Source organism: Aotus nancymaae, unplaced genomic scaffold (assembly GCF_030222135.1).
Source record: "Aotus nancymaae isolate 86718 unplaced genomic scaffold, 86718_ANA_hifiasm-v0.15.2.pri h1tg000020l, whole genome shotgun sequence".
In the NCBI taxonomy this organism is placed as follows: Eukaryota; Metazoa; Chordata; class Mammalia; order Primates; family Aotidae; genus Aotus; species Aotus nancymaae.
The window spans coordinates 15,436,452-15,462,850 of NW_026988432.1; the positions used below are offsets into that span (position 1 = coordinate 15,436,452).

Consider the following 26,399-nt stretch of genomic DNA (forward strand, 5'->3'; position numbering starts at 1 on the left):
AGTGGTCTTGTGTTCATCTATTTATTCCTGAATGGATGAATGAATGAGAGAATAAGCATCTATTCATTTAACATACTGAGAAACTAGAAAGGTTAGGCTATGCAAATTCCTTTTTTTTTTTTTTTTTTTTTGAGACAGAATCTCTCTCCATCACCCAGGCTGGACTGCAGTGACGCAGTCTCAGTTCACTGCAACCTCCGTTTCCCCAGCTCAAGCAATTCTCCTGCCTCATCCTCCCGAGTAGCCAGGATTATAGGCACCTGCCACCATGCCTGGCTAATTATTTTTCTATTTTTAGTAGAGACAGGGTTTCCCCATGTTGGCCAGGATGGTCTGGAACTCTTGACCTCAAGTGATCCACCCACCTCAGCCTCCCCAAGTGTTGGGATTACAGGCATAAACCACCACGCCTGGCCAGAATTCCTACTAACTGGTTGCTGCTGCCTAGAGCTGGGGTGTTGACAGGGTGTGAGAGTATCCAGGCTGGTGAGAAAGGCCTCAAGATTCATTACAAACAACAGGCCTCAGGTCAGAGGGGCAGGCTGTGGAAGGCCTGGATTTCTCAAATGATTGATTGCTTTTCACATCATCCACTCCCTGGCATTAATCCCTACTTGTTTTCCAGGCTTTGTTTTTCAAGTCTCTGTAGCTCAGTGGAACTTCAATAAAGGTCTGATTGAAAAACAAATAGGTATTCAGTGTTCATCAATAAATTTCTGCAGCCATAAAAAAGGAAGGAAAGCATGTCCTCTGCAGCAACATGGGTGCAGTTGGAGGCCATTATCCTATGCAAATTAACACAGAAACAGAAAACCAAACACTGCATGTTCTCACTTATAAGTGGAAGCTAAACACTGGGTATTCATGGACATAAAGATGGCAACAAGAGACACCGGGGACTCCTAATTAGGCAGGGGAGAGACGGAGAGAAACAAGCATGGAAGATACTGCGCTTACTGCCCGGGCGGCAGGATCGGTCGTACTCCAAACCTCAGCATCATACAGCAGACCCAGGTACAAACCTGCACATGAGCCCCTGAACCTAAGACAAAAGTGGAAATAATTAAAAAGCAAAATGATTTTTAAAATATCAAACAACAACAACAACAAAAAACAACTCTAACTTCCGTGGCTGAACCTAATGAGTGACTTAGGGAGCCAAAACCAAGCCGCCAGCCAAAAACAGACACATTAATCAGATGCAGTTATGGTTTCTTTCATGTGAAATAACTCTCTAGGGGCACAGTGAGAATGTGCCACTCTCCAGGTGAGAGGGCTTGGAACCAAGGCAACCATCACGCCATCAGGAGTAGGCACAACTTCAGACCTAAATTAAGGCATGGTTATTTAAGACGTCACCAGAAGCGTGCCTCCCCCTTGCTGATCTTGGCCCACCATTCTCCTTGCTTCTTAGGACCTATCACATGGCTAAAAGAGCCTGAACAGCACAGGGTATTATATTTTTTAAAGTTGTCTACACTTGCAGAGCTATCTGAAAAGTCATTCTCCTCAAAGAGATCCCGGGACAGGAGACACTCTTCCCTAAGGAGAAAGTCCCCCGTCACTGTCATTTCTCCAGAAACTGTATGATGTGATTGCAAGTAAAAACAAACAAACAAAAAATCCTCATCTAAAAATCCAGGAAACCTGAAAAAATGCCACATCAGCACAGTGCTGAGAGCGCAGCGGCTGTGCGAGGACCACAGGAGAAGACCCCTGCTGGACTGCTCACCTAAGCTCCATCCTCTTTCACGCATTTTACAGAACGTAAATTGTGACTTTTTAAAAACTATATAAAAAAAGCAAGAATGAGAAAGTACTATTTTGACCAGAAACCATAAGGCCTGTTCATGGAGGAGTGATTGTGGAGAGACCTCACAGCCTCCAAAATCAGTCTGGCTGCTGCCTCTCCTCAGGCGAAAATGAATTTGGCCTGCTTGCTGGCGCCGGCCACGGGCAGCCTCTCCACGGATGTTTTGCATGGCTAAGCACCAGACGAAGACAGAAACAGCACTATAAACTTCTGCAAATTAACACCACTTAGTTGATGACACACTTTTATTACTTTCCTCCATCCCTAGATGGTTTAGCACTGGAGAAATAAAAGATGATGGAAAGCAGACTAGGCCACTGTTTTGACTCTGACGGGAGAGCAAAGATCGCGCTTTTTGTTTTACGGCATTAAAAGATCCATGTCTCTCTCTTTAAATCTGGCCAACACTGTTCTTCTAAGAACTGCTGCTGATTTTCACACAGTGGCAACGTCATCTTCCTGGTGTCACCCATGGAAAAACCGGTCTGCCCCTGACAGTGCGGCCAGGACCTGGCTGCCACCAGAGACAGAATGCCAGCCTTTTCGCTCCCCACACCCAGGGTCCTGTCTGTCTCTACAACCAAGGGGAAGAAAACAAACTGAGTAAAGAAATAGAACAGACTGGGCACGGTGGCTCACGCCTGCAATCCCAGTACTCTGGGAGACTGAGGCGGGTGGATCACCTGAGGTCAGGAGTTTGAGATCAGCCTGGTCAACATGGAGAAACTCCATCTTTACTGAAAATACAAAAATTAGCTGGGTGTGGTGGTGTGCGCCTGTAGTCCCAGCTACTCGGGAGGTTGAGGCAAGAGAATTGCTTGAACTCGGGAGGTGGAGGTTCCAGTGAGCTGAGATCGTGCCATTGCACTTCAGCCTGGGTGACAGAGTGAGACTCGCTCTCAAAAAAAAAAAAAAAAAAAAAAAAAGAAGAAGAAGAAGAGAGAAAAGAAATAGAACAATGCAAATGAACAGCAGGTCCAGTCATAGAGATTCCTTACAATCTTAAATTTAAAAAATTCTGAGATCTTCTGATAGGAAAACATACCAGTTCTTTGAAAAATATCCTCAAACATATCTCCTTCTCCTTTCTGTTTGCCTGAGAATTATTATTGCTGAATTTATACATCAGTGAATCTATGTAGCTGCAGCAAAATCACAAGCTTGAGGAACAGATTAAAGCCAGGAGCCATCATTACCTCAAGGCAAAACAGTCTCTGTGTTTAAGGCACAGTTCTAACTACCTCAGGGTTATAAAACAATTCTAAGACCGGCTGCTAGCAGCACTTGCAGTCTAAATAAAGAAGCACAGAAGAAAAACCATCCCTGGAGAGGGATGGCCTATGAATGGGCCTTTTTAAAATTATGAGTTGGAGGTTTCTGTGAAGCCCCTTAAATAGTATATGTCCATATATTCGTTTTTCTGGAGGGAGCATCTGTAGCTTTTGGAAGATTCTCAAAGGTATCTTGACCCTTTAAATGACAGATAATTCTCAGAGCCAGAGCCCTCACTATCAGCTGCAAAGTCCTTTTTAACTACGTAATAAAACAGATGGTGTTTTACCCTCATGGAAAAAAAGTTATAATATCATAGCTGGTGGGTTGTTCATGCTCAGGCGGTGTTACAGTGATAAATCTTTATAATGATATTAAATTGTTAAAATTATCCACCTAGTTCCATAAATATATGATACATCGTGGTTATAAAAGGGGCCTCTCTTATGAAACTTTTTAAAAGACAGTTTTATCGTATCATTAATTTGGTATAGAATCAACACATTATTCACAATAAATATTAATTAAGGAATAACTAAACAATTTTGTGTGTCCTCCTAAAATTTATAAAAGCTTTCTTGGGGGAGATTTAAGAGACCTAAGGTGCTTTGAAAACAAATACCAACACCCAGAAATCTGAAGGAATGCCTTGGCTCAGCCAGTCCTGAGGCCGATGCTGACTGTCTTTCGGGGGTCAGTGCCGGGGCTTGAGGTCTAATCCCATCATGAGAAGCCTGAATGCGAAAGGGTAGACATGAAGCAGAAACTGCCCCAGCGGTAGAGGATGAAGCCACACAGCACTGGGCGCGATGCATAACCAAACACATGGAATGAATCCAAAGCCATCCTGTAAAAACGCTTATTAAGAAGCGCAAGCTGAGGCTTTCCCGTTCGTTTCCTCCTTCCTAAATGGTATGTGCTACCTGCCCCCAAACCCTGTACCAAGAACTGGCCCTTCTGCTCAGAAGCAAGAGACTGGGAAGTCACTTACCAGATGCAGGGGCCTGGCCACCAGGGGAGCTTGCAGACCCAGTGCCTGCCCTCGCAGAGCTTGGGGGCCTCCCATCGTCCCCGTCCTCGGGCTGGTCTCCAGCCTCTGCCCTGCCGGCTTCTTTTTCAGGGGGAAGGCCCATGCCATAGGTGCACCGGGGCAAGGGTCCATGTTTTGGGGAACCCTCCAGGGGCTCACGGTCCTCCCCAGGAGGGTTCTGGCAGCCTGTGCAGACATCTGCCCAGTTGGGGCTGGGGCTGGCTGCCCAGTGCGGGCAATGGCCACCGTCCACCTCTTTTTGCAAGTAGTTTTCAGAGGACACAGGGATCCAGTCAGTCCCGCACAGGGGCTCAGTGCAATTGCAGCTTTCTGAACACACGGTGCTCTGCGTCCCCGTGAAGCACTGGCTTAAACTGTCATTCTCCCCCACCTCCAGGGGTTCGGAGAAAGGAGGTGTGGATCTGCTTCCAGGCTCAGTGAGGAACAGTAAACGGTCTGCGGGCTGTGAGGTCCTGTCCATGTATTCATCTTCCATGGGCATCTGTCTGAAGCTGTCTTCCTCCATCTCAGTCTCGATGACCAACGAGAGCATCCTGGCACCTTCGCCTTGTGCGTAGGGCCCACTTCCTGCACACGTGCCCTGACAGACACCACCTTGATCTGGGTAGCACATATCATCTGGAAATGTCTTCTCCTCCAGAGTCAGTAGTAAGACACTTTCACACACTCCTTGCTGACCAAAGGTTGTCGTGTGTGTACTGACACAACTGTCGCCTGAGGACTCCTGCCGATATACATTCAGAAGGCAGAGGCGTTAATACCCAGAGTTATTAGGATGAGTTCAGCTAAACACTGCTGAAAACAGTGTTTGCACTGATTATTTCCACCATAACAAGTACAGATGGAGTACTGACCATGGCACTTTGTGCCATTCCAAATTCCCAAGTAGAGGAGAACTCTAGAATGGAATACAGCTAGAAACAAATGCATCTAGCTGCATCTCAGAGGGAAAGCATGTTCACACCTAACAAGGAGAGGAGCTAACCCAGAACCCAAGTTCTGTTCTGACAGAATACTGTCAGAACACAGTGTTCTGACTACATATTCTCAATCGAAATCCCAAACCCCAAACAACTGTAAACAAATATTGAACTCGAGTTAGCAGCTCTGTATATGACTGTGGTATGGTTTAGTAATTCTGAAACTACTTTCTGTGTATTCTAGAATTGAGCAAATGAGGAAGTACACTGAGAGTAATAGGAGCCAGGTTTCATACAGCTGGAGAAAGCAAGATTCAAATGTGGGAGAGGGAAAGACCAGAACGAATCCTGCTGTGTTGGGCCTGGAATTGGAGAAATCAGTTTGAGCTTAAACTTTCAAATGTATATGTTTTGTATCAAAGAAAGTAGATCTAGCCAGGTGTGTTGGTTCATGCCTGTAATCCCAGCATTTTGGGAGGCCAAGGTGGGTAGATCACCTGAGTTCAGGAGTTCAAGACCAGCCTGGGCAACACAGTGAAACCCCATCTCTACTAAAAATACGAAAATTAGTCGGGTACGGTGGTAAGTGCCTGTAATCACAGTTACTGAGGAGGCCGAGGCAGGAGAATTGCTTAAACCTGGCAGGCGGAGGTTGCAGTGAGCAGAGATTGCGCCACTGCACTCCAGCCTGGATGAGAGTGCGAGATTCTGTCTCAAAAAAAAAAAAAAAAAAAGTAGATCTAAAGGACATAATGAGATGATTAATGAAAATTTGACATCAAATGTGGGTTGAATAATAGCATTGTACCACGGTTAAATTTATTGATTCTGATACATGTACTATGGTTATATATGAGAATCTCCTTGTTCTTAAATATACATTGAAATATTTAAGGATGTGGGGCACACAGTCTGCCATCACTCTAAAATGGTTCAAGAAGAAAACGTACCTCTGTGTTCATATACGCACATACAGAGAGTAAGCAAATCACAAAGCAATGAGAGGAAAATATAGACAACTGGTGGGCCTACGTGTAGGGCATATGGGAGGTCTTTGTCCTATTCTCACTACTTCCCTACAATTCTGAATTGTGTCAGAATAAAATGTTACCAAAATAACTGCAGAGTCAAAGAAAGTTGCAGCTCATCCTTCCTAGGACTCTACCAGACAGTCGAGATTGGTACTAACATAATCACATGAACACAGAGATGAGAGAAGTGGAAACAGACAAAGAAAACAGGCATCTAGACTGAGCCTGCGCTTGGGCTTTGGGCCGCTCTGCAGGGAGCCATCCTGGAATTTAAGGTTCGATCACCACACGTGGAAGTGCCCCTTAAGCAAAAGGGCTCAGGTCGGGCACAGTGGCTCACACCTGTGATCCCAGCACTTTGGAAGGCCGAGGCGGGTGGATCACTTGAGGCCAGAATTTCAAGACCAGCCTGGCCAACACGATGAAACCCTGTCTCTACTAAAAACACAAAAATTAGCCAGGCATGGTGGTGGGTGCCTGTAATCCCAGCTACTCAGGAGGCTGAGGCAGGAGAATCACTTGAACCTAGGAGGCAGAGGTTGCAGTGAGCCAAAATTGTGCCTCTGCACTCCAGCCTGCGGGACAGAGCGAGACTCCATCTCAAAAAAGTGTGTGGGGGGGCGGTCTCATTATTTGACTAGGATGGCACTACCACCCTAACTGTTGAATGTACTTAACAAAGGCACCAACTGTTCACTCTACCTTATCTCCACTTAGGCGACCACAGGCCTCATTGATCCAGTGCCACAAATTAGCTAGAAAATACAAAGCAAAGATAAGGACTTTAGTTATTATTGCCCACTTCTTTTTTTTTTTTTAAATAAAGGTTATTATGTATATTTAAGGTATACAGCATGTTATAGCACAAATACAGATGGTAAAATGGTTACTATAGTGAAGCAAATTAACATACCCATCATCTCACTTAGTTACCCATTTTTATGTGTGTGTGGAAAGATCTGCTACAATCTACAAATTTAGCAAAAACCCTGAATACGATACAACATGATGAACTACGGTCCCCATCGTACATTTGATCCCTGAGCAGCTTCCTCCATCCTGCGCATCTGTTACTTCGTATCCTTTGACTCACATCTCCCCATTTTCTTTCCCCTTCCCCGGTACCACTGTTGTATTCTCTGTCTCTGTATATTTGACTTTTTGGGGGGATTGCACATATAAGTGCAATAATTCTAGATTCTTCTTTCTGTATCAGGCTCAGTATTATGACCATTAGGTCAGTTCAATATTATCTTTCAACTGTCTACTGCAAGTCTTCCAGTGAGCGTTCCTGGGAGTGAAAGCATTTAAAAGTAAGTCAATTGACTTAAAGGCTATGAAGGGCCAGGCGCAGTGGCTCACACCTATAATCCCAGCACTTTGGGAGGCCAAGGTGGGTGGATCACTTGAGGTCAGGAGTTCAAGACTAGCCTGGCCAACATGGTGAAACTATATCTCTGCTAAAAATACAAAAATTAGCTGAGCATGGTGGCACTCGCCTGTAATCCTAGCTACTAGGGAGGCTGGAGCCGGAGAATCGCTTGAATACGGGAGGTGGAGGCTGCAGTGAGCTGAGATCCTGACACAGCACTCCAACCTGGGCAACAAAGCGAAAACTATGTCTCAAAGAAACCAAAAAATTAAAAAATACAAAATAAATAAAGGTTATGAAGCCATCTTACTCCTATCAAAAACAGAACTTCCTGTTCTATGCAAAGCAAAATATGATTCACTAATGCTTCAGTGACTACCTCTAGGCACATCTGGGGCTGTCAGAGCTGCTGCTGTGATTATAGACATTCTCATTCTCCTAACAAGTTTTCTCTGACTATGAGGGACTAAGTTAGATATCATAGAAGAACAAAGAAAACATGTCTAGGAGACTGATTTTTCCAGTAAACTAGCTTGAATGTACTATAAAAGAAGGCGAACACAGCAAGCTAGGTGTCAGGCCCACTGAGTTCCAGCGTGCCCCAAGACCTTTTCCACTACACCTGGCTGCTTCTCAGAAGAAAGAAGAATATGTTCAAAAAGTGTGTCTTCACTCACTCTTACAGAAGTGATGAAACCTAAAAGGTTAAATCTATGAATTTTAAGAAATCTATGAATTTATATTATGCAAAGATACAATTTTATCCCACTTCTAATGAACATTTTATGTTGTTGTGCTCACTATAAAGACTAAAGTTAAGGTCATGCCCTGTGGCTCACGCCTGTAATCCCAGCACTTTGGGAGGCTGAGGCAGGTGGATCACGAGGATAGGAGTTCAAGACCAGCCTGACCAACATGGTGAAACCCCTTCTCTACTAAAAATACAAAAATTAGCCAGGTGTGGTGGCACATGTCTGTAATTCTAGCTACTCAGGAGGCTGAGGCAGGAGAATCACTTGAACCCGGGAGGCAGAGGTTGCAGTGAGCCGAGATTGTGCCACTGCACTCCAGCCTGAGTGACAAAGCAAGACTCTGTCTTGACAACAACAACAAAAAATGGTCACCACTCAAACATTGCTCAATGCTTAACACTGGCATCTGCAATCCCCATGTTTTCTCTTTAATTAGTCTTCTGATTGACTAGTGTGCCATTTGGCGATGTAATTAATGGTAAGAGAAGTAGCTATATATGCAGGGTCTCATGACGTCCAAGGGTGTGATATGGGAGAACTCATCAAATCACAGCAAAGCAAAGGCGGGTCATATAAATAAGCAAGCAACTGGGCTGGATGCAGTGGCTCATGCATGTAATCCCAGCGCTTTGGGAGGCAGAAGCCAGTGGATCATCAGAGGCCAGGAGATCAAGACCATCCTCGCCAATATGGTGAAACCCCACTTCTACTAAAAATACAAAAATGAGCCGGGCGTGGTGGTGAATGCCTGTAATCCCGGCTACTCGGGAGGCTGAGACAGGAGAATCACTTAAACCTGGGGGGCGGAGGCTGCAGTGAGTGGAGATTGTGCCACTGCACTCCAGCCTGGGCAATATACCAAGACTCTGTCTAAAAAATAAATAAATAAATGAGTAAGTAAATAAATAAGTGAGCAACTGAAAATGGAACAGGATGGTAAAACAGCAGGCTTTTAATAGTCAAGTCAAAGAGAATGACTTAAAGGATTAAGAGATATTCTTAGGAAATCTAGTGAAGGCTTGAATCCTTTTGTAAAAATTATGCATTCTTAGCTTTGTAGTCTAAAAGTTAAACATGACGTGATGTTTAAAGACACTAACAAATTTGTATGGAAAAATGATTCTCAAGAAACAGGATAAGACTTGACTGTCTATTCTAAGAATAAGCACCCAAATTTTATTCAATGTAACTTATTTTCAGAATCTGAGGCTTTTTTTTTTTTTGAGACAAGAGTCTCGTTCTGTCACCAGGCTGAAGTGCAGTGGTGCGATCTCAGCTCACTGCAACCTCCACCTCCCAGGTTCAAGTGATTCTAGTGATTTTCCTGCCTCAGCCTCCCATGTAACTGGGACTACAAGCACGCACCACCACACCCAGCTAATTTTTGTATTTTCAGAGATGGGGTTTCACTATGTTGGCCAGGATGGTCTCAATCTCTTAGCCTCATGATCCTCCAGTCTTGGCCTCCCGAAGTACTGGGATTACAGGTGTGAGCTACCGTGCCCGACCTTTTTTTTTTTTGAGATGGAGTTTGTCTCTTGTTGCCCAGACTTGAGTACCACTGGCGAGATCACGGCTCACCACAACCTCTGCCTCCCGGGTTCGAGTGATTCTCCTACCTCAGCCTCTCAAGTAGCTGGGATTACAGGCATATGCCACCATGCCTGGCTAATTCTGTATTTTTAGTAGAGATGGGGTTTCACCATGTTGGCCAGGCTGGTCTCAAACTCCTGACCTCAGGTGATCCACCCGCTTTTGTCTCCCAAAGTGCTGGGATTACAGGCATGAGCCACTGCACCTGGCCGAGGTTCCTATTTCAAAGTAACACTCCAGTCAGTCATATGTAGATGATTCCCCCTACTGATCATCTAAATATTTTATATATACTTTAAATTTGTGCATTAAAAATTGATGTGCTCTAGGACAAATGCAAGCTTCTGTATGTGTGATGCTGTGTGGTCTATGCAACTTAAACACGGAGCTTACAAATCATCAGTTTCCTGAATGCCAGATTATTCTTGTTCCCTTATATACAACTGGTAGAATATTAGCTTTTTAAAGTTTTTGGAGTTTGGTTTCTTTTTGCAGAGAATGATAAAACATGCTTTGCTTTAGTTTAAGCAGATCACCACAGGCAGCAAGTGGACAATCTACTCATTTTTCAAAGCATTTACCTAGAAATGTATCTCTTTTAAGATTAATTTGCAAAAACCACCATAGACACAATACCTGTGAGTGCTTTCCCTTTTTTCCTATAGTAAACGCCAAAGATGATGGCAGCCACTAGGGCCACAGACGCGAAGAGAAGCAGAATTATTAAACCCGGCAAGAAAACCTGGGGTTCTGTATTGGAAGAAAATGAGAAATATGGTATTAAAGATTCTTTAATATTGCGCAGTTAAAAAAAACAAAACCCAGTAAATCAAACCTCAGAATCAAGGATGCTGGTCTAGGATGACAGAAGTGAAAGTCCCCACCCCTGGCTGCCCTTTGTCTGCGAGCACTCACATTCTGAAGGGTGAAATCCACAATGTCAGCCAGCCTCGTTCAGTCCAGTTTCCTCTATGGGAGGCCAGCCCATGCCATTATGGTATTTCTACCTTAGAACAACTCTAATCATGCTCACCACGCCACCCACTCTCATTCTGGCTAACCTCCAGAACCCTTCAGTATCCCCAGATGACTCTGCAAACAAAAGGAGCTTCTTCTAATCTCTTTCCTAATAGCCACAGGGCACCAGGGGTTTGGCGGTCATGAGAACAGAACCACAGCCATCCTGTGAAATATTTCGGTAATTTTCATCCACGACACCATGTGGACCCAACCGTCTTCTTCAGCCCTCCCTGATTACTTCGTTGCTAGAATCCTTGTGTTAAAAACTCCTGATTTACTTGACCTGGTTTCCTGGACTCCTACTTTTCCTCTTCTTCTCTTTTTTAAAATAACTTATTCCTTCAGTTATTTTTAATGTTATCTGCCAAGTGGTCTTTTAAAAAGTCTACCTGATTGTGTAACTCCACATCCAGAATGCTCTAAGGTCTTCCTATTTCCCCAAATGTCAAGGCTAAACCCCTGATTTCTTTGTCAAAGCCTGTTAACCCAGTTATTCTGTGGCCTGTGTTCTCTTTCCTCATCAGAAAGGTCCCCTTGCCACTTAAGCAGTCTCTTCCAATATCTGCACCCACACCTCCACACTGTCCTGCTCGCCAAGTAACCAGCCTCCATGATCAACTTTATGGCAATCTGAAACTCTAAAGATTAATTTAATCTACAATGTGTCCCATAGATGATAGCTAGATCCTAACAGTTTTCAGAGATGACCAAAATCTCCTCATAGACACCCTCACTGTGACCACCATCATCCCACCAAGTTTGAGCATTTTAACTTATGTTTGTAGCTCTATTTTTTTAATGTATATTAATACATTGTTAGCTATCCTAGATCCAGCATAGGAAATTATCAAGGAAACAGTATACCTGGAATTAAAATACTAATTAAAATGGGGTATCACGCTGACCATGTGCAGGATGAAATACAGGGGGAGATGACCCCTCCAGATCCAGGTGCCATCTGGGAGGGATCTAATCAAGTTGACTACCCCGGGCACATCTATCAACCAACAGGCTGTTTTTAAACATACCATTTGGTGGTTTTCTGGATGGCAGAGAAGAACTACAAATCACATCGGATTTCTCTGTCCCATGACGTTCTACCTTCTTTCCAAGGATGGTACAGCTGTGGGGAAAAGGTAGTTATGTGCTTTGGTTTTATATGCTTCTTTTTTAAAAAAAAACGAACAAATGCAAGACTCTCCCAGATTGCCAGCTCCTTCAGGAGAGGAATCCATGCCTTCTTGGACATTTGAGTCCCCAGTGCCTTCCACAGGGAGGAGGACATCACAACAGGGGACAAACAAGTAAACAAAAGCAAACGCTTCCCGTGTTCTCTGACAGCTACTCTGAGAGCGTGGTCAGCAATGGAGCAGAGCAGAGTCTTCAGGAAAGAATATTCTGGCTATGCACAGTGGCTCAGGTCTGTCATCCTGGCACTTTGGGAGGCTGAGGCAAGAGGATTGCTTTAGCCCAGGAATTTGAGACTAGCCTGGGCAACATGATGAGACCCTGTCTCTATCAAAAATTTAAAAATTAGCTGGGTGTGGTATACATGCCTGTGGTCTCAGCTACTGGGGAGGCAATGGCGGGAGGATTGTTTGAGCCCAGGAGGTTGAGGCTGCAGTGAGCCATGTTTGTACCACTGTACCTCAGCCTTGGCAACAGGGCGAGATCATGTCTCAAGAAAAATAAAAAAGAATATTCCAATAGCTTCAACTACATAGCTAAGTGATACACTTTTGCTGATTGGCTCTTTGAAAAACACAGAAAATCCTCTTGAACATAAAATCTGGATAAGTGAATCAGAAAATAAACATTTATTTATGTATTTTAATTTTCATTGTTTAAAATGTAAGATAGGGTCTTCCTGTGTTGTCCAGGCAGTTCTCAAACGCCTGGACTCAAGCAATCCTCCTGCCTCAGCTTCCTGAGTAGCTGGGATTACAGGCATGTACCACCATGCCCAGCAGAAAATAAACATTTAATAAGGAATACACAGGGAACTGAAAGAATCATCACATTGATTAAAAGTATTCAACAACAGGCATGCGATGAAAGGACCCATGAATTCCACTGTAGATATATTCACATACGTGAGAAATCATACACATATGAGATTCTTCATTACAAAATTATGTATTACTGTAAAAGACTGGGAACAATCTAAGAATATTATTAATATTCTTATTAATAATATAGAACTTATTAAATAACTTATGGTACACCTCTACAATGAAATACGACATAGCTGTGAAAAGCCATGAAGATCTAATGAACTGGTGAACTGATATAGAAAAAGCTTCAGGATATATATATATTTTTTGGGGACGTTTCGCTCTTGTTGCTTAGGCTGGAGTGCAATGGCATGATCTCGGCTTACTGCAACCTCCACCTCCCAGGTTCAAGCAAATGCTCTGCCTCAGCCTTCCTAGTACCTGGGACTACAGACACGTGGCACCAAACCCGGCTAATTATTATATTTTTAGTAGAGATGAAGTTTCACTGTGTTAGCCGGGATGATCTCAATTTCCTGACCTCGTGATCCACTCGCCTCGGCCTCCCAAAGTGCTGAGATTAGAGGTGTGAGCCACTGTGCCCGGCCTGCTTCAGAATATATTATATGAGAAAAAAAAACATCCCAAGATGTTTGCAAACATTTATACAAACAGGAAGCTTCTATATGTACACACACAAATATCTGGATGAATGTATCAGTGATGCTGGGAAGTCAGAAAAAGTAGGAGTGACCCCTAAATGATAATAAAACATTCTAAGTCATTTCAACCAAACAAGGTTAGAAAAAGCTGCACCCATAAGTCACGGGTTACCAAACCTAAAAAGTCACACGACATTCCTGTCACACATAGGGCTGAAGAATGAGTTTGACTGGTTTATTTTCCCCATGCTGAATTGACAGACTTTTTCCATTTTGAATGTAGCTTCAAGAGGAAGCCTAACCCAACAGAATCTGTCTGTTTTCAACTCAGAGGAGACAGTGGAGGTTGAGTTGTTGAAAACCCAACCATCTCTCCTGACTCCTTGGCTGTCACCTACTTGGTCCAGGGTCTGCATTTGTCCGTGGAGGAAAAGGCGTCTGAGAAGTAGCCTGCGAGGCAAGGTTTGCATACTGTGTCCTTGTTGAGCTGCACTGTGAAAAAAAGAAAACCCAGAAAGAACACACAAAAACAAACGAGGTCACTTAGAGATCATCCAGGAGACCCCTGTGTCTAATTCCTTCAGCTCCCATAGGCTCGGGCCTGCGAAGCAGTTCTGACCCCAGCAGTGAGTTACGGAACCTGGCTCAGTGTCAGGCCACTAACACTGGTATGTGATGTCCAGGCCGGGCTAGCTCTGGTCCTGACTTTCTGTTGTTCGGAGTCACTTCCCTGGTCACCAACACTTTTTTTCCTAGTCTGGGAGCCGTTGTTGACGGCTCCTGCTGTCTGCCTCTTGCTTTCCCCCACACACCTGCCAGCTAACCCAGCCTTTGTCTGCAGGGAATGGCAGACCCATTACTGCTTTGAAGGGAAACTCATTGTCCTGACCTCTTCTGATGAGCTTAATCTCTTCAGTCCAAGTATTAGAGTGTCAACAAAGTTTTCTCAGTTAAAAAAGAAGAGGAGGGGGCCGGGTACAGTGGCTCACGCTGTACCAAAACTTTGGGAGGCCGAGGCAGGCAGATCACAAGGTCAGGAGATTGACCACATCCTGGCTAACACAGTGAAACCTTGTCTTTACTAAAAATACAAAAAGAATTAGCTGGGCATGGTGGCATGCGCCTATAGTCCCAGCAACTTGGGAGGCTGAGGCAGGAGAATCACTCGAACCCGGGAGGGCGGAGGTTTCGATGAGCGGAGATCGCGCCATTGTACTCCAGTCTGGGCAACAAGAGTGAAATGCCATCTCAAAAAAAAAAAAAAAAGGAAAAAAAAAGGAGGAAAAGCCCTGCAGGTCCCTTTCCCTGCAAACAAGGGTTGGTATCAAATATTTTCTATAAAGGATCATAGAGTAAGTATCTTAGGCTTTGCAGGCCTATGGTCTCTGCTGCAGCTACTCACAGCATGAAAGCAGTCCAACAATACATTAAAACAATAGATGAGGTTGTGTTCCAATAAAACTTCACTGATAAACACAGTGGTGCAATGGATGTTGGACCCCTTCCTTAATGGACAGTGTTGAAAGCAGGAGCTCATCCTCGTTAATAAACTGACTTGACTCTCATATTCCTCATGAACTACACTGTCAAAATAAATATGTCAGGTTTCCTATGCCTATTACCTCTACTGCAATCCACACACGATGACCCTTTGGTAAGTCCCATGAAGAACATTGGCTACTAGGTGATATCATCATCAGGCAATTGGCTGGTGCCCAAACCACAAATTACTCCTAAAATTAGTAGCACTTCTGTGATTTACTTTCATGAATAAAACACTAACATAAGGAATTAAATTTTCTTTGTCCAAAGTCAAGTAGGAAGTATGTTCTTGATTTCTGTAATTTGGCTGGCTAAGTAGAGTACCTGCTCTTTCATCTGGCAATTTGATTTGTCTTAAATCTTTATTAAGAAGAGCCCAGTTAACATCTAATAACTCACATTTTTTTGAACAGTTTTTTAAAAGATAATCACAATCTAGAGTTGTAAGAAGCCCTCAAAATCAAAGGGGGTGGGGCTAACAGGCATACAAAGGGTTAAGGGCGTTAATTTCCATAGCTTGACTTCGTAGGACTCTTAGTAACACTGATCTGCCAGAAACATCCTGCAGGCTCCTTTCCTTGATCACTTTCATAATCACACTTTTCTCACTTTACAAAAGATATACTTCATACCCACCCCAAATGCTGCTATGCTACCAAACCTGAGATGCTGAACAAAGTGACCAACAGAGATGCTGGTGATGGCACAGCTCCCACCTTTCACTCTCTATTAAGGGCAAAAGCAGGACAACAGAAATGGGGCAGCTGGGATCAGGCTGAGTGGTTCTGAATTCAAATATACCTCAGGGTGGGGCAGGAGTGAAATTTCCATTCATCTACCCTCTACCCTCTGCCTATTTTGTCCAAAAATGAACCCATTTCTAAAGGTGCAAGGCAGAGAGAATGTCTATCAGAACCCCTGATGTGACATGATGGTGAAAACCTGGAGGAAAGGCTCTGGGCCTCTTTTATTTTAGAATCAGAATTCAGAGGGAGTTGGCTGTGATAGGGAGATCTATTTTAACAATTAAAAAAATCAAATCGGACTTTTTCTAAGAGAAAGTACATCTGGTTTAGTCAATGCATTTGATAATAAAGATCGACTGTCTCAGACTCTGTGAAGGACATTTTCCTTGATATGAATTGAAATAAATAATATTTTAATTCTCCCAACCCTGTCCAAGATTTTGGGTTAAAACCAGGTACCTCGAAGGGAATGATTAACAGGTATAAATAATCATTTGCTAAGTCTTGGAAAAAAACTGCTGTTGTTATACTTCCTAGAAGTCAGGAAAGCAAATGACTCTAAGAAATACTTTTTCAAGTCAAAAAGATTTCTATTTCTTTACTTTCAACAAAATTGAAGGACACAATTGAATTCTGAACTGATAGATTATGAAAAATAACTTCTGATACCACATCAGTAGGTGAGCTTGGACACATAAATCAGAAGGTACTGAAAAAAATTGAGGACATATCTGTAACAAAAGTATTTCTTTAGTCATTCAGTTATCTATGTGAACAAATTTCTCAGCACTTATATATATATAAACAAAAAGTAAAAACAGAATTGACGTTGAATGCTGGTGCATGTTAGTAATAAGTAATATTCAGCCATAAATATGTGGATTGGAAAAAAATCCCACTCATTATGGAGGTCAGAAGTTTTTACTTTTATGATTATAATATAGCAAAATAGGATATATTCATCTTTGACCAATTGTGTGATAATAAATGTAGTGACAACTTGGTCCAGGAGAAATGTTTTTAACCCTGAGTCAAAGTAAATTTTTAAAATTTTCAGATTTCAAATACATACGTATTTTTAAATAGGTGTATATTCAAATATGTAAAGGAATCTGAAAAGGTGATTAGTAAAACCCCTCCAAGCACAAAAAATATATCAGGATAAAATTCTGTGGGGAAGGCGGACTGGATAGGAAATCAAAGGACAGAAAGGAACTATGTAAACTGTCCAATAGTTAAATGTGATTTGCCCATTTAATAATGAATCATGGTGGGCATCAAATGGCCGTGGTATTTAGATTCCACTGAATTCGTTTTTTTCAGTGTTGTCCCAGTTATAGTTCCCTGGTAACTAGGACCTTATCAATTCTTTTTTTTGAGATGGAGTCTCACTCTGTCACCCAGGCTGGAGTGCAGTGGCACGATCTCAGCTCACTGCAACTTCTGCCACCTGGGTTCAAGCAATTCTCCTGCCTCAACCTCCTGAGTGCTGGGATTACAGGTGTGCACCACTGAGTCTGGCAAATTTTTCTGTGTTTAGTAGAGACAGGGTTTCACCATCTTGGCCAGGCTGGTCTTGAACTCCCGACCTCGTGATCCACCCGCCTCAGCTTCCCAAAGTGCTGGGATTACGGGTGTGAGCCACCGCGCCCAGCCTCAATTCTTTAAACTTGTAATAAAAATTTTTAGATGTCAACTTAAAAATGTGCTGGGGTGGGAGATGGATGGTTTTCCTGAAATTCTAATGGCTGTACACTTTTTAAAAAGTCCAACGACCCCGGCTCTATCCTGTTGGCTCCTAAGTGGGGATCCCAGGTTTCCATGGATGGAGGAGCCCCAGCACCCCACAGCCATGGCCAGAGCACGTGGGCATTTTACCCACGGTCCCTTTGAAGAACCTAAGCTGGGGATTCATTCTCAGGTCTTGTCTGGGCCTGCATCCTCTGGAAAATCAGCCCCACCCCCCACCCCCCAGGTTCCTCCAAAGCTGCCTAGCACCCTGGAGCGTTCTTGCTGCTGTGATTAAAACTGTCTCAAAGCTGGCTTTGCATGGCTCAGCAAGAGCCGACAGACACACACATCCAACCCGTACACGGGTGCTGGGCGCCCAGGCCTGGCGCACACTCGGTGTTGCGGCGGCAGCACTCGCAGTCCTGGCTCCAGTGGTACCCGGCTGTGCAGGTGCAGCGCCGGGGGGCCGTGCTGTTGCCGATGTCCACAGCTACCAGGGCCTTGCCTGCGGGAGACAAGAGACAGGTCAGCGGCCAGGGAGGAGCAGGCAGCCCAAACATACCACCCATGACTGCCATGTCCAACATCCAGCTCAGAGTGGCCCAGACCAGCAGCCCGCCTGGCGAGCTTGCAGAGTGAATCACCAGGACACTGCTGGAAGAGCCTCAAGTTCCTCCTCATGCTTCCTGCACTGGCACGAAAGCGTCACAATGGGGTTCTTCTCTGTCTCATAATTAAGAGTTTTGTGGGCTTTTTTTAAGAGTCAATTTTCATGTTAGTAGGAAGATAAGGAATTGGGAATTGATCACTGAATGTTTTGGCAAATAGAAGGGTCACGGAGTTGAGCTTCCTTGTTTTTGGTAAATTCAAATGCCGTATGGGTAAGACTAATGCGAGTTTGGACCTAAGAGAACAGGGTTTCTGGAAGTTTAGGATTCATCTTAGGATCCTGAGGCGTGCCAGGGTGAAACATGTTGTTGTGGAGTGCCATCAGTGAAGCGGGTACAGAGGCAGGCCTGGTGACATGCTTGCAGTCAGACTCTCCTCGAGCACCTAGGATAATACTTTTGTTTCTGTTTTCACAACACACGGCCTTCTCATTCCAAGTCTCCTGGCCCCTTCCTGTTTTTCTGGAATGCAGGTACCTGGAAATTGATCTGCTGTAAACCACATACACACACACACACACACACACACACACACACACACACATTTATCTTATAAACTGCATACACACACAAATATGAATCAATCAAATTATTGATATAGTCGGTCCTCATTATTTGCAGATTTATATTTGTGAATTCACCTACTCGATCAAATTTATTTGTACCCCAAAATCAATCCCCTTGGTACTTCTGCAGTCCTTCGGGGACAGAACCGTGTACATTTTGAGTTGCCCCACACGCAGGTTTCTGACTGAGGTTCGGCCAGGTGATGCTCTGCCTTCTGGTTTCAGCTCACAGAAGGTAAACAAGCTTTTTGTTGGTAATTTCTCTGCTTACAACAGCCCCCAACTGTCATGCTGAAGAGCTGTCTAGTGTTCTAAGTGCAAGAAGGTTGTGATGTGCCTTACGGAGAAAATAAGTGTTAGAGAAGCTTCGCTCAGGTATGAATTGCAGTGCTGTTGGCCATGAGTACAATGTTAATGAATCAGCAACATGTATCAAATAAGGTGTCTTTAAACAGAAACACACATAAAACAAGGTTATGTGGCGATCAATCCATGACAATGTGACTGGAGGCCTGCAGGAACCTCACCCGGTAATTCCCTAGGAGTATGGCTCAGGATTTGCTAATTCAGTGTTCGTGGTGACTTTATAGACCATAGCCGCTGTGCATAACCAGAGTCAGCTGCACACAGTGCATGACCCCGCCCCCAACATGATACAAAACAATAACATTATTTAAAACAGACCTCGTTCCCTTCTAGGACTCCTTCTCACCTGGATTGTCCAAACAGCCCCTGCACCTTATATTCCTGAATACTTACAGGAATTCCAAGGGGAAAAAACCAAGGGAAAATTCCAAGCAAACAAACCAGAAACCTGCTCTCTCTTATTGTCTCAAGTTACAGCCAGTGGGAGGGGACATTTCCTATTTCCAATCTTTTTAGACCTAAGCTTAGTGACCCTGGAGAAGCCCCCATTCCCTGCAGTGTCTACCCTTCCAAGGCCCCAGTCAGCTCTGCAACATCAAGACCAATATGCAGACACATGTCTACAGACACAGGCCACTTCTCTGGAAAATTCCAAATACTCCTAGGATCCCATTGAAATGTAAGCCTGGGTAGGTGATGATGAATAATTTTGACGTAATTTAAAATATTGTATGTAATGTACCAGATTTTTGGCTTTAATAAACTTTGGCATTAGACAGAATGAATCTTTATTTCCAAGAGACTATAGTGAGTCAAGGTCATTACTAAGCAGTGGGAAATAAAAAGGGCTTGATCAGATGCTTCTGCTCAGTAGTTTCCATGTTACCTTCTCCAGCCAAAATCTGCCAGCTGTCTCCAGCACATTAGAAAAATATGGTGTTTAAAGAAAGAGGTACGATCTAATTCTGTCCATTGGGGGAAAAAAAACCTATACACAAAGGTCAATACAGTAGTGAGTCTTCTCTAGAATCCAGACTGAGGTCACTAAATAAAATGTTCCTTTAAAAACCATCAGGAATCCTTAGAGAAACATCTGATTGTAGTTTAAGACAGAATTATGCAAGGTAAGCATCGAAGCAATAGAGTTCTTCATGATGCCTGGGCTGTATCAAAACCCACTGGGCCACCTCACAGAAGTGTGACGATCTGAGCACCATTACAACAGTTACTGCGGGCTGGCACCATGGCTCATGCCTGTAATCCCAGCACTTTGGGAGGCCGAGGCAGGCGGATCACTTGAGGTCAGGAGTTTGAGATCAGTCTGGCCAACATGGCGAAACTTCGTCTCTACTAAAAATACAAAAATTAGCTGGACGTGGTGGTATCTGCCTGCAATCCCAGCTACTGGGGAGGCTGAGGCAGGAGAACAGCTTAAACCTGGGAGGCAGAGGTTGCAGTGAGCCGAGATTGTGCCACTGCACTCCAGACTGGGTGACAGAGTGAGACTCCATCTCAAAAAAAAGAAATAAAAAAGAAAAGATACATAAGGGACAGAAGAATACATTAAATGATACCAAGTGAATGTAGCCAACAAAATCTGACCTGTGGAATTTCCACAGGACTAACATCATGGCTTCTTCAACAAATACGCTCAATAGAAAAAGGAAAGAAGAGAGAGAAAGGAACCTCTGTCTCTTAAGAGATTAAGAGACATATTTTGCTCCTGATACCCACAAATAAACTATACTTAAAGAAAACATTCCTAGCATTTGACCCAGCAATCCCATTACTAGGTATATAGCCAAAGGATTATAAATTGTTCTATTATAAAGACATGCACATGTATGTTCATTGCGGCACTGCTTACAATAGCAAAGACCTGGAACCAACCCAAATGTCCATCATCGATAGACTGGATAAAGAAAATGCGGCATAGATACACCATGGAATACTACGCAGCCATAAAAAATGATGAGTTCATGTCCTTCATGGGGACATGGATGAATCTGGAAACCATCATTCTCAGCAAACTAACACAAGAACAGAAAACCAAACACCGTATGTTATCACTCATAGGCGGGTGTTGAACAATTAGAACATGTGGACACAGGGAGGGGAGCATCACACATTGCAGTCAGTAGCAGGGATAGGGGAGGGACAGCAGGGGTGAGGAGGGTGGGGAGGGATAATGAGAGAAGAAATACCAGATATAGGTGATGGGGGGGATGAAGGCAGCAAACCAACTCACCATGTATGTGCCTATGTAACAATCCTGCATGATCTGCACATGTGCCCCACAACCTAAAGTACAATTAAAAAAAAAAAGGTTCCTAGGCCAGGCTCATGCATCAAGGTGGGTGCATCATGAGGTCAGGAGATTGAGACCATCCTGGCCAACACGGTGAAACCCTGTTTCTATTAAAGATATAAAAATTAGCCAGGTATGGTGGCATGCACCTGTAGTCCCAGCTATTTGGGAGGCTGAGGCAGGAGAATTGCTTGAACCTAGGAGGTGGAGGTTGCAGTGAGGTGAGATCACACCACTGCAGTCCAGCCTGGGCGACAGAGCAAGACTCCACCTCAAAAAACAAAACAAAACAAAACAAAAACTCTTCCAGGCAAAAAACTTAAGGCCGTCTGCTAAGGAGATCAAACTGTGTTAATAAAATATTTATAGTTTAGGAAAAAGGTGAAGAGTAGATCTGGTTTTGAGTCCTGCTTCATATGTCACCTTGGAGACGTGACTCAACCTCTCTGAATCTCAGTTTCGCAGCCTTTAAAAGGGGTAAGTATGGCTACCTACAGGGTTTCAGGGAGGATTAAACCACACAAAATGGGTGGGAACATTACGGAAACATTATGCCAACTCTAAGATGTGTCCCATGATTAAACCGCAGCATAAGTATATTCCAGAACGAATGTTCTAAATGAAGAATTTTAGCACAGGCCTTGGGGATCTAAAACGCATCTTTCTTGGGATCTGTAGTCACAACTTCTTTCCATGTTCCTGAAACGAAACACCATAGGCTGCCTCTAAAAATACGTCTATAGAAAGAGATCTTAGGTTTCTACACTCCTCACTGACACACTGACATGACGGGCTTACCGGTATCACAGACTTTATGCAGCAAGCATTTATCTTCTTCATTCCAGGTATCCAAGTATTCATCTGGGCCACAGGGCAGACATACACTGTCAGAGTTAGTAGTGCATTTAGAAGACATGTACTTTCCTTAAAAAAATGAAGAGGAAAAATGCAACCATCAAAAAACCTAACAGTGACAGCAACACAAAGCAAAACAGCAACACAAATCGCACCCACCTATGGGACCAATAATCACCAGTGCCCATGATCCCAGGAAGCCCCCCAAAGACGACACGGCACAGGAGAAGAGGCCACACTGCACAATGACTGCAGTACCCTGGGCTCCTCAGGCCACTCAGCTGGCTGAAATAACCTCTCCTGGGTCTGCTGAGCCTCTGGTCACAGTAGTCTCTTCATTCTTCTAAGTAAAAAGCCAGCCACCCTCTGCACCCAGTCTGCGAAGGAATAGGATGATGGGCAGGGCACGGTGGCTCATGCCTGTAATCCCAGCATTTTGGGAGGCTGAGGGGCGCAGATCACCGGAGGTCAGGAGTTTGAGAGACCAATCTGGCCAACATGGTGAAACCCCACCTCTACTAAAAATACAAAAATCAGCCAGTGTGGTGGCACATTCCTATAGTCCCAGCTACTCGGGAGGCTGAAGCAGGAGAATTGCTTGAACCCAGAAGACGGAAGTTGTGGTGAGCCGAGATTGTGCCACTGCACTCCAGCCTAGGCAACAGAGCTAGATGCTGTATCAAAAAAAAAGGAGGTGTAAAATGATGATTCTAAACTGGGCCGTGCAGAAATCGAAAGATTCCCTGGAACCCACTCAGGGAATAAGGGGGGTAGGCAAGAGGAGCTTCATCACCCATCCCCTCTCCCCTCTTCCTTCCATCTGGATAAGTAACTTCTTGTTAACTTCTTCTACACATTACTGGCTCATGGTTAGCTTCGTTTGACCAAGTGTCACGCCGTGCCGCACTCGCCCCATCCAACACACACTTGAAAAATCACTGGATCTTGGTTCTGCACATCCAAGAAATATTTGTAGCTGAAATATCCCAGATATCTTTTTATAAGGTAACCCACCTTCGCGCCCCTCCACCCCGAATGATGAGAGTGCGGACCCCGCGGACTGTGGATTTCACTGGGGCTGCGGAAGTGCTTAGTCACATTTCTGGCAGAAAAACTTGGGGTAGGTGGCAGCCAGTCCACCTTCTGCTCCTCAACAGGTTTATGGAAAAAGGTATGACAAGGGTTTAGGCAATTTTTAGCAGCAACAATTCCAGTTTGGTTATTCCCAAATGAAATTTCTGTGAAAACAATTTTAAATGCGAGCTGCATTTCACATTTTGAGAGTTTGAATCATAAAGGGCTTAAATATTAGTTTTTAAAAACTCCTTGCCATCTCGAGAAATAGTGTTTTGGAAAATTGTGTTTCAGCACAAATTAAGCAAGAGCTTTTGAAGTTGTTTTTGGTTTTTTAAAGGATTTTAAAATCTCCTCAAATCTCTCTCTATTGAAAGATTTTTGCCTTCAGAGTGACAGACATTACCACCTGCCACTACCATAAAGAGTCTATCCAATTTCTTTTTTGATCTGGCAGACAGAAAAAATAACAACGAAAGCCTCACCCACTTTTGAGGGACAATGCAAGGTGGCTCAGAAGCAGGTGTACCTGGTTCACATTTGCTACAGCACCGTCCCAGACGCTCATAATGCCTCTCACTGGTACACGGAGGAGCGATCTGCAGAGCCACCTGCAAAGAACACGGAGGTCAGGCAGAGATTGCACACAGCTCTTTCTGGATAAAACAAAAAGTGAATCACCAAATTACCTTTTTTTGTGAGACAGAGTCTCGCTCTGTCGCCCAGGCTGGAGTGCAGTGGCGTGATCTCGGCTCACTGCAACCTCCACCTCCTGGGTCAAGTGATTCTTCTGCCTCAGCCTCCTGAGTAGCTGGGATTACAGGTGCCTACCACCATACCTGGCTAATTTTTGTATTTTTAGTAGAGACAGTTTCACCATGTTGGCAAGGCTGGTCTCAAACTCCTGACCTCTAGTGATCTGCCCAGCTTGGCCTCCCAAAGTGCTGGGATTACAGGCCTCAGCCACCGAGACTGATCTGCTTAACTTTCAATGTGTTAAACATGCAGAGAATTTTAAAAAGCAGGAAGAGCAAGGCATTGCAGGGGCTTCCTGGGCTCTGCCCTCCCTACCTGTTCTGAGGGACTGCAGGAGCCGTTTAAGCTTCCTCAGCCTCTGGTTACCATTTGGTTCAAAAGGGTATGATTCCAAGACAAAAACCAATTTCTGAATCTGCCCATCTGAGTAAAACAAAAGAAAACAAAGCAGCTCAGGCGCCTACTATCAACCAGAGATTCTTATCAGTTTGCCACAGAAAAACTCTTTTCCTCATCAGCAGTCTTGGTGTGAGAAAAAAAATAACAAACACTCCTGTTGACAAGCAGTCATGTTAGAAACCGAAGAGCTGGACTTAGCGGAACAGACATCCAGGTATGCATGCCACACTTGCAATTCATGCAAGTTCTCTGCTGCGTCCTGGAATACAGAGTCCCAAACCTTCCCCTCAAGGGGCTTAGAGTGGAATGAAAACACATATCAGGCTGGGTGCTCCAAGGGAGGCAGATGGGCCCTACCTCAGCAGAAGTAGGAAGGAAGCAGAAGTCGCCCAGGAAGGCTTCCCAAGGGAGGTGGTACGTCATCAGCCTTCCAGGACACACAGAAACCAGCCAGATCAGGAAACAGAAACTGCAGGTGGAGGTAGCAGGAGGATGTAGGAAGACTTCGGACAACAGGAACAGTTCAAACAGGGGCAATGAGGCCTGCAGCAGCTCTTGGGAGCAATAAGAGACCTTCAGTCCAGCTGGAGCCCAGTGTCACAAAGGCAGTCTGGGGAGGGCTTCATCTGCACGTGAAAGTGCTCGGATGGAGGGCGCAGAGATAACTTGGGTTGGAAGAAGCCATGCATCCTCGAAATACCTCCATTAAAGAAGGCAGGTTTATAAAGAAAGCACCAAACCCAGGAAAGCCCAGGCTAGCTGAGCGGGTGTGGGGCACAAAGCCATCAGGGGCCTCTTTGACCTCGCCCTGACCAGCAAAGGGCTTATGAGGCTGAGGTCCATGAGAAGGTCCCAGTGTGCTATTGGGTGATGTATGCCAGGAAGACTGACTTGGACCTGCTTCCTGTGCCCACCTAACACTCCCCATGGACACCAGGTAACATACATCAGATGCTCCCCATGTATTCACTGGGTGACAGTCTTAGGACACTGCATGGAGCACAGCGGAATGAGGAAGAATGGCTTAAAAGAAACCACCACATCTCTCCCTTCTGATGTGTTTTTGTTTTAGATGCCACCCTTCTCTGTCGCCCTCTGTGTGTAATGTATGTGCACAGAAGAAACAGGCAAAGTGGTAAAAATGCACACAGCCATGCAAACTGGGTTGAAAAGCAGGATTCATCCGAGCCTAAGGACTCGTGAGCACTGCTGCAGTGCTGATGACAAGGGCAAACAGGGTAAATACGAGGTGGGACTGCATTTCAGATACCAAAGGGCATTAAATGCTTCTGATCCCTGAAGGGGACAGCCACAGACTCAGTAAAATGAGCACATACTTTGTGTTAGACACATAGAAAGGTACTTTTTAGGGGAATTTGGTAAATGGAATACCCCTGAAGTAGCTGCTTAGGGACACTGTCAGATGTCACAGCTGTGTCCCGGGCTCCAAGCCCTGCTGCCTGTTGAGTGTATCTGACCTGAACATGGTAGACAATTCACTCCATGTTTATGGGGATGGCTGTGATTCATTCGACCCACCTAGCCTGTAACCCAGGAGCTTTACACCTCTTCGAAGAAACAAGGAAGTCACTACTTCCAGAAATGACCAGCTGTCCTGACCTTTATAGATTTTCACAGATATAAAATCCATTTCTCTCTCCTAAGCTTCTATCTCACTATGACTTTTTACCTGAATATACATTTCCCCCCCCCCCCCAAAAAAAAACTGAGGTGTAATTCCCGGACTATGAAATTAAACCTTTTGAAGTATACCGACCGTTCAGTGGTTTTTAGCACTTTCGCAAGGTTGAACAACCATCACAGCTATCTAATTCCTGAACATTTTCATCACCCCAAAACTGACACGTCTACTTGACAGAGCTATAGGATCACAGATCTTTTAAGCAG

The 26,399-nt window shown here is 44.3% G+C and overlaps 1 protein-coding gene across 1 annotated transcript in view; it reads right to left on the reverse strand.

Annotated features, from left to right (window-relative positions):
• TNFRSF11A (TNF receptor superfamily member 11a) overlaps nucleotides 1-26,399 on the reverse strand; it is a 38,279-nt gene that overhangs the window by 11,271 nt on the left and 609 nt on the right. The window contains exons 2-9 of the mRNA XM_064378936.1: nucleotides 23,866-23,947; nucleotides 22,206-22,331; nucleotides 17,861-18,004; nucleotides 13,879-13,972; nucleotides 11,853-11,947; nucleotides 10,441-10,554; nucleotides 6,790-6,842; nucleotides 4,077-4,860 (exon numbers count right to left, since the gene is read on the reverse strand). Coding sequence (XP_064235006.1) covers nucleotides 4,077-4,860; nucleotides 6,790-6,842; nucleotides 10,441-10,554; nucleotides 11,853-11,947; nucleotides 13,879-13,972; nucleotides 17,861-18,004; nucleotides 22,206-22,331; nucleotides 23,866-23,947 — 1,492 coding nt within the window. The remainder of the gene's footprint in view (nucleotides 1-4,076; nucleotides 4,861-6,789; nucleotides 6,843-10,440; nucleotides 10,555-11,852; nucleotides 11,948-13,878; nucleotides 13,973-17,860; nucleotides 18,005-22,205; nucleotides 22,332-23,865; nucleotides 23,948-26,399) is intronic.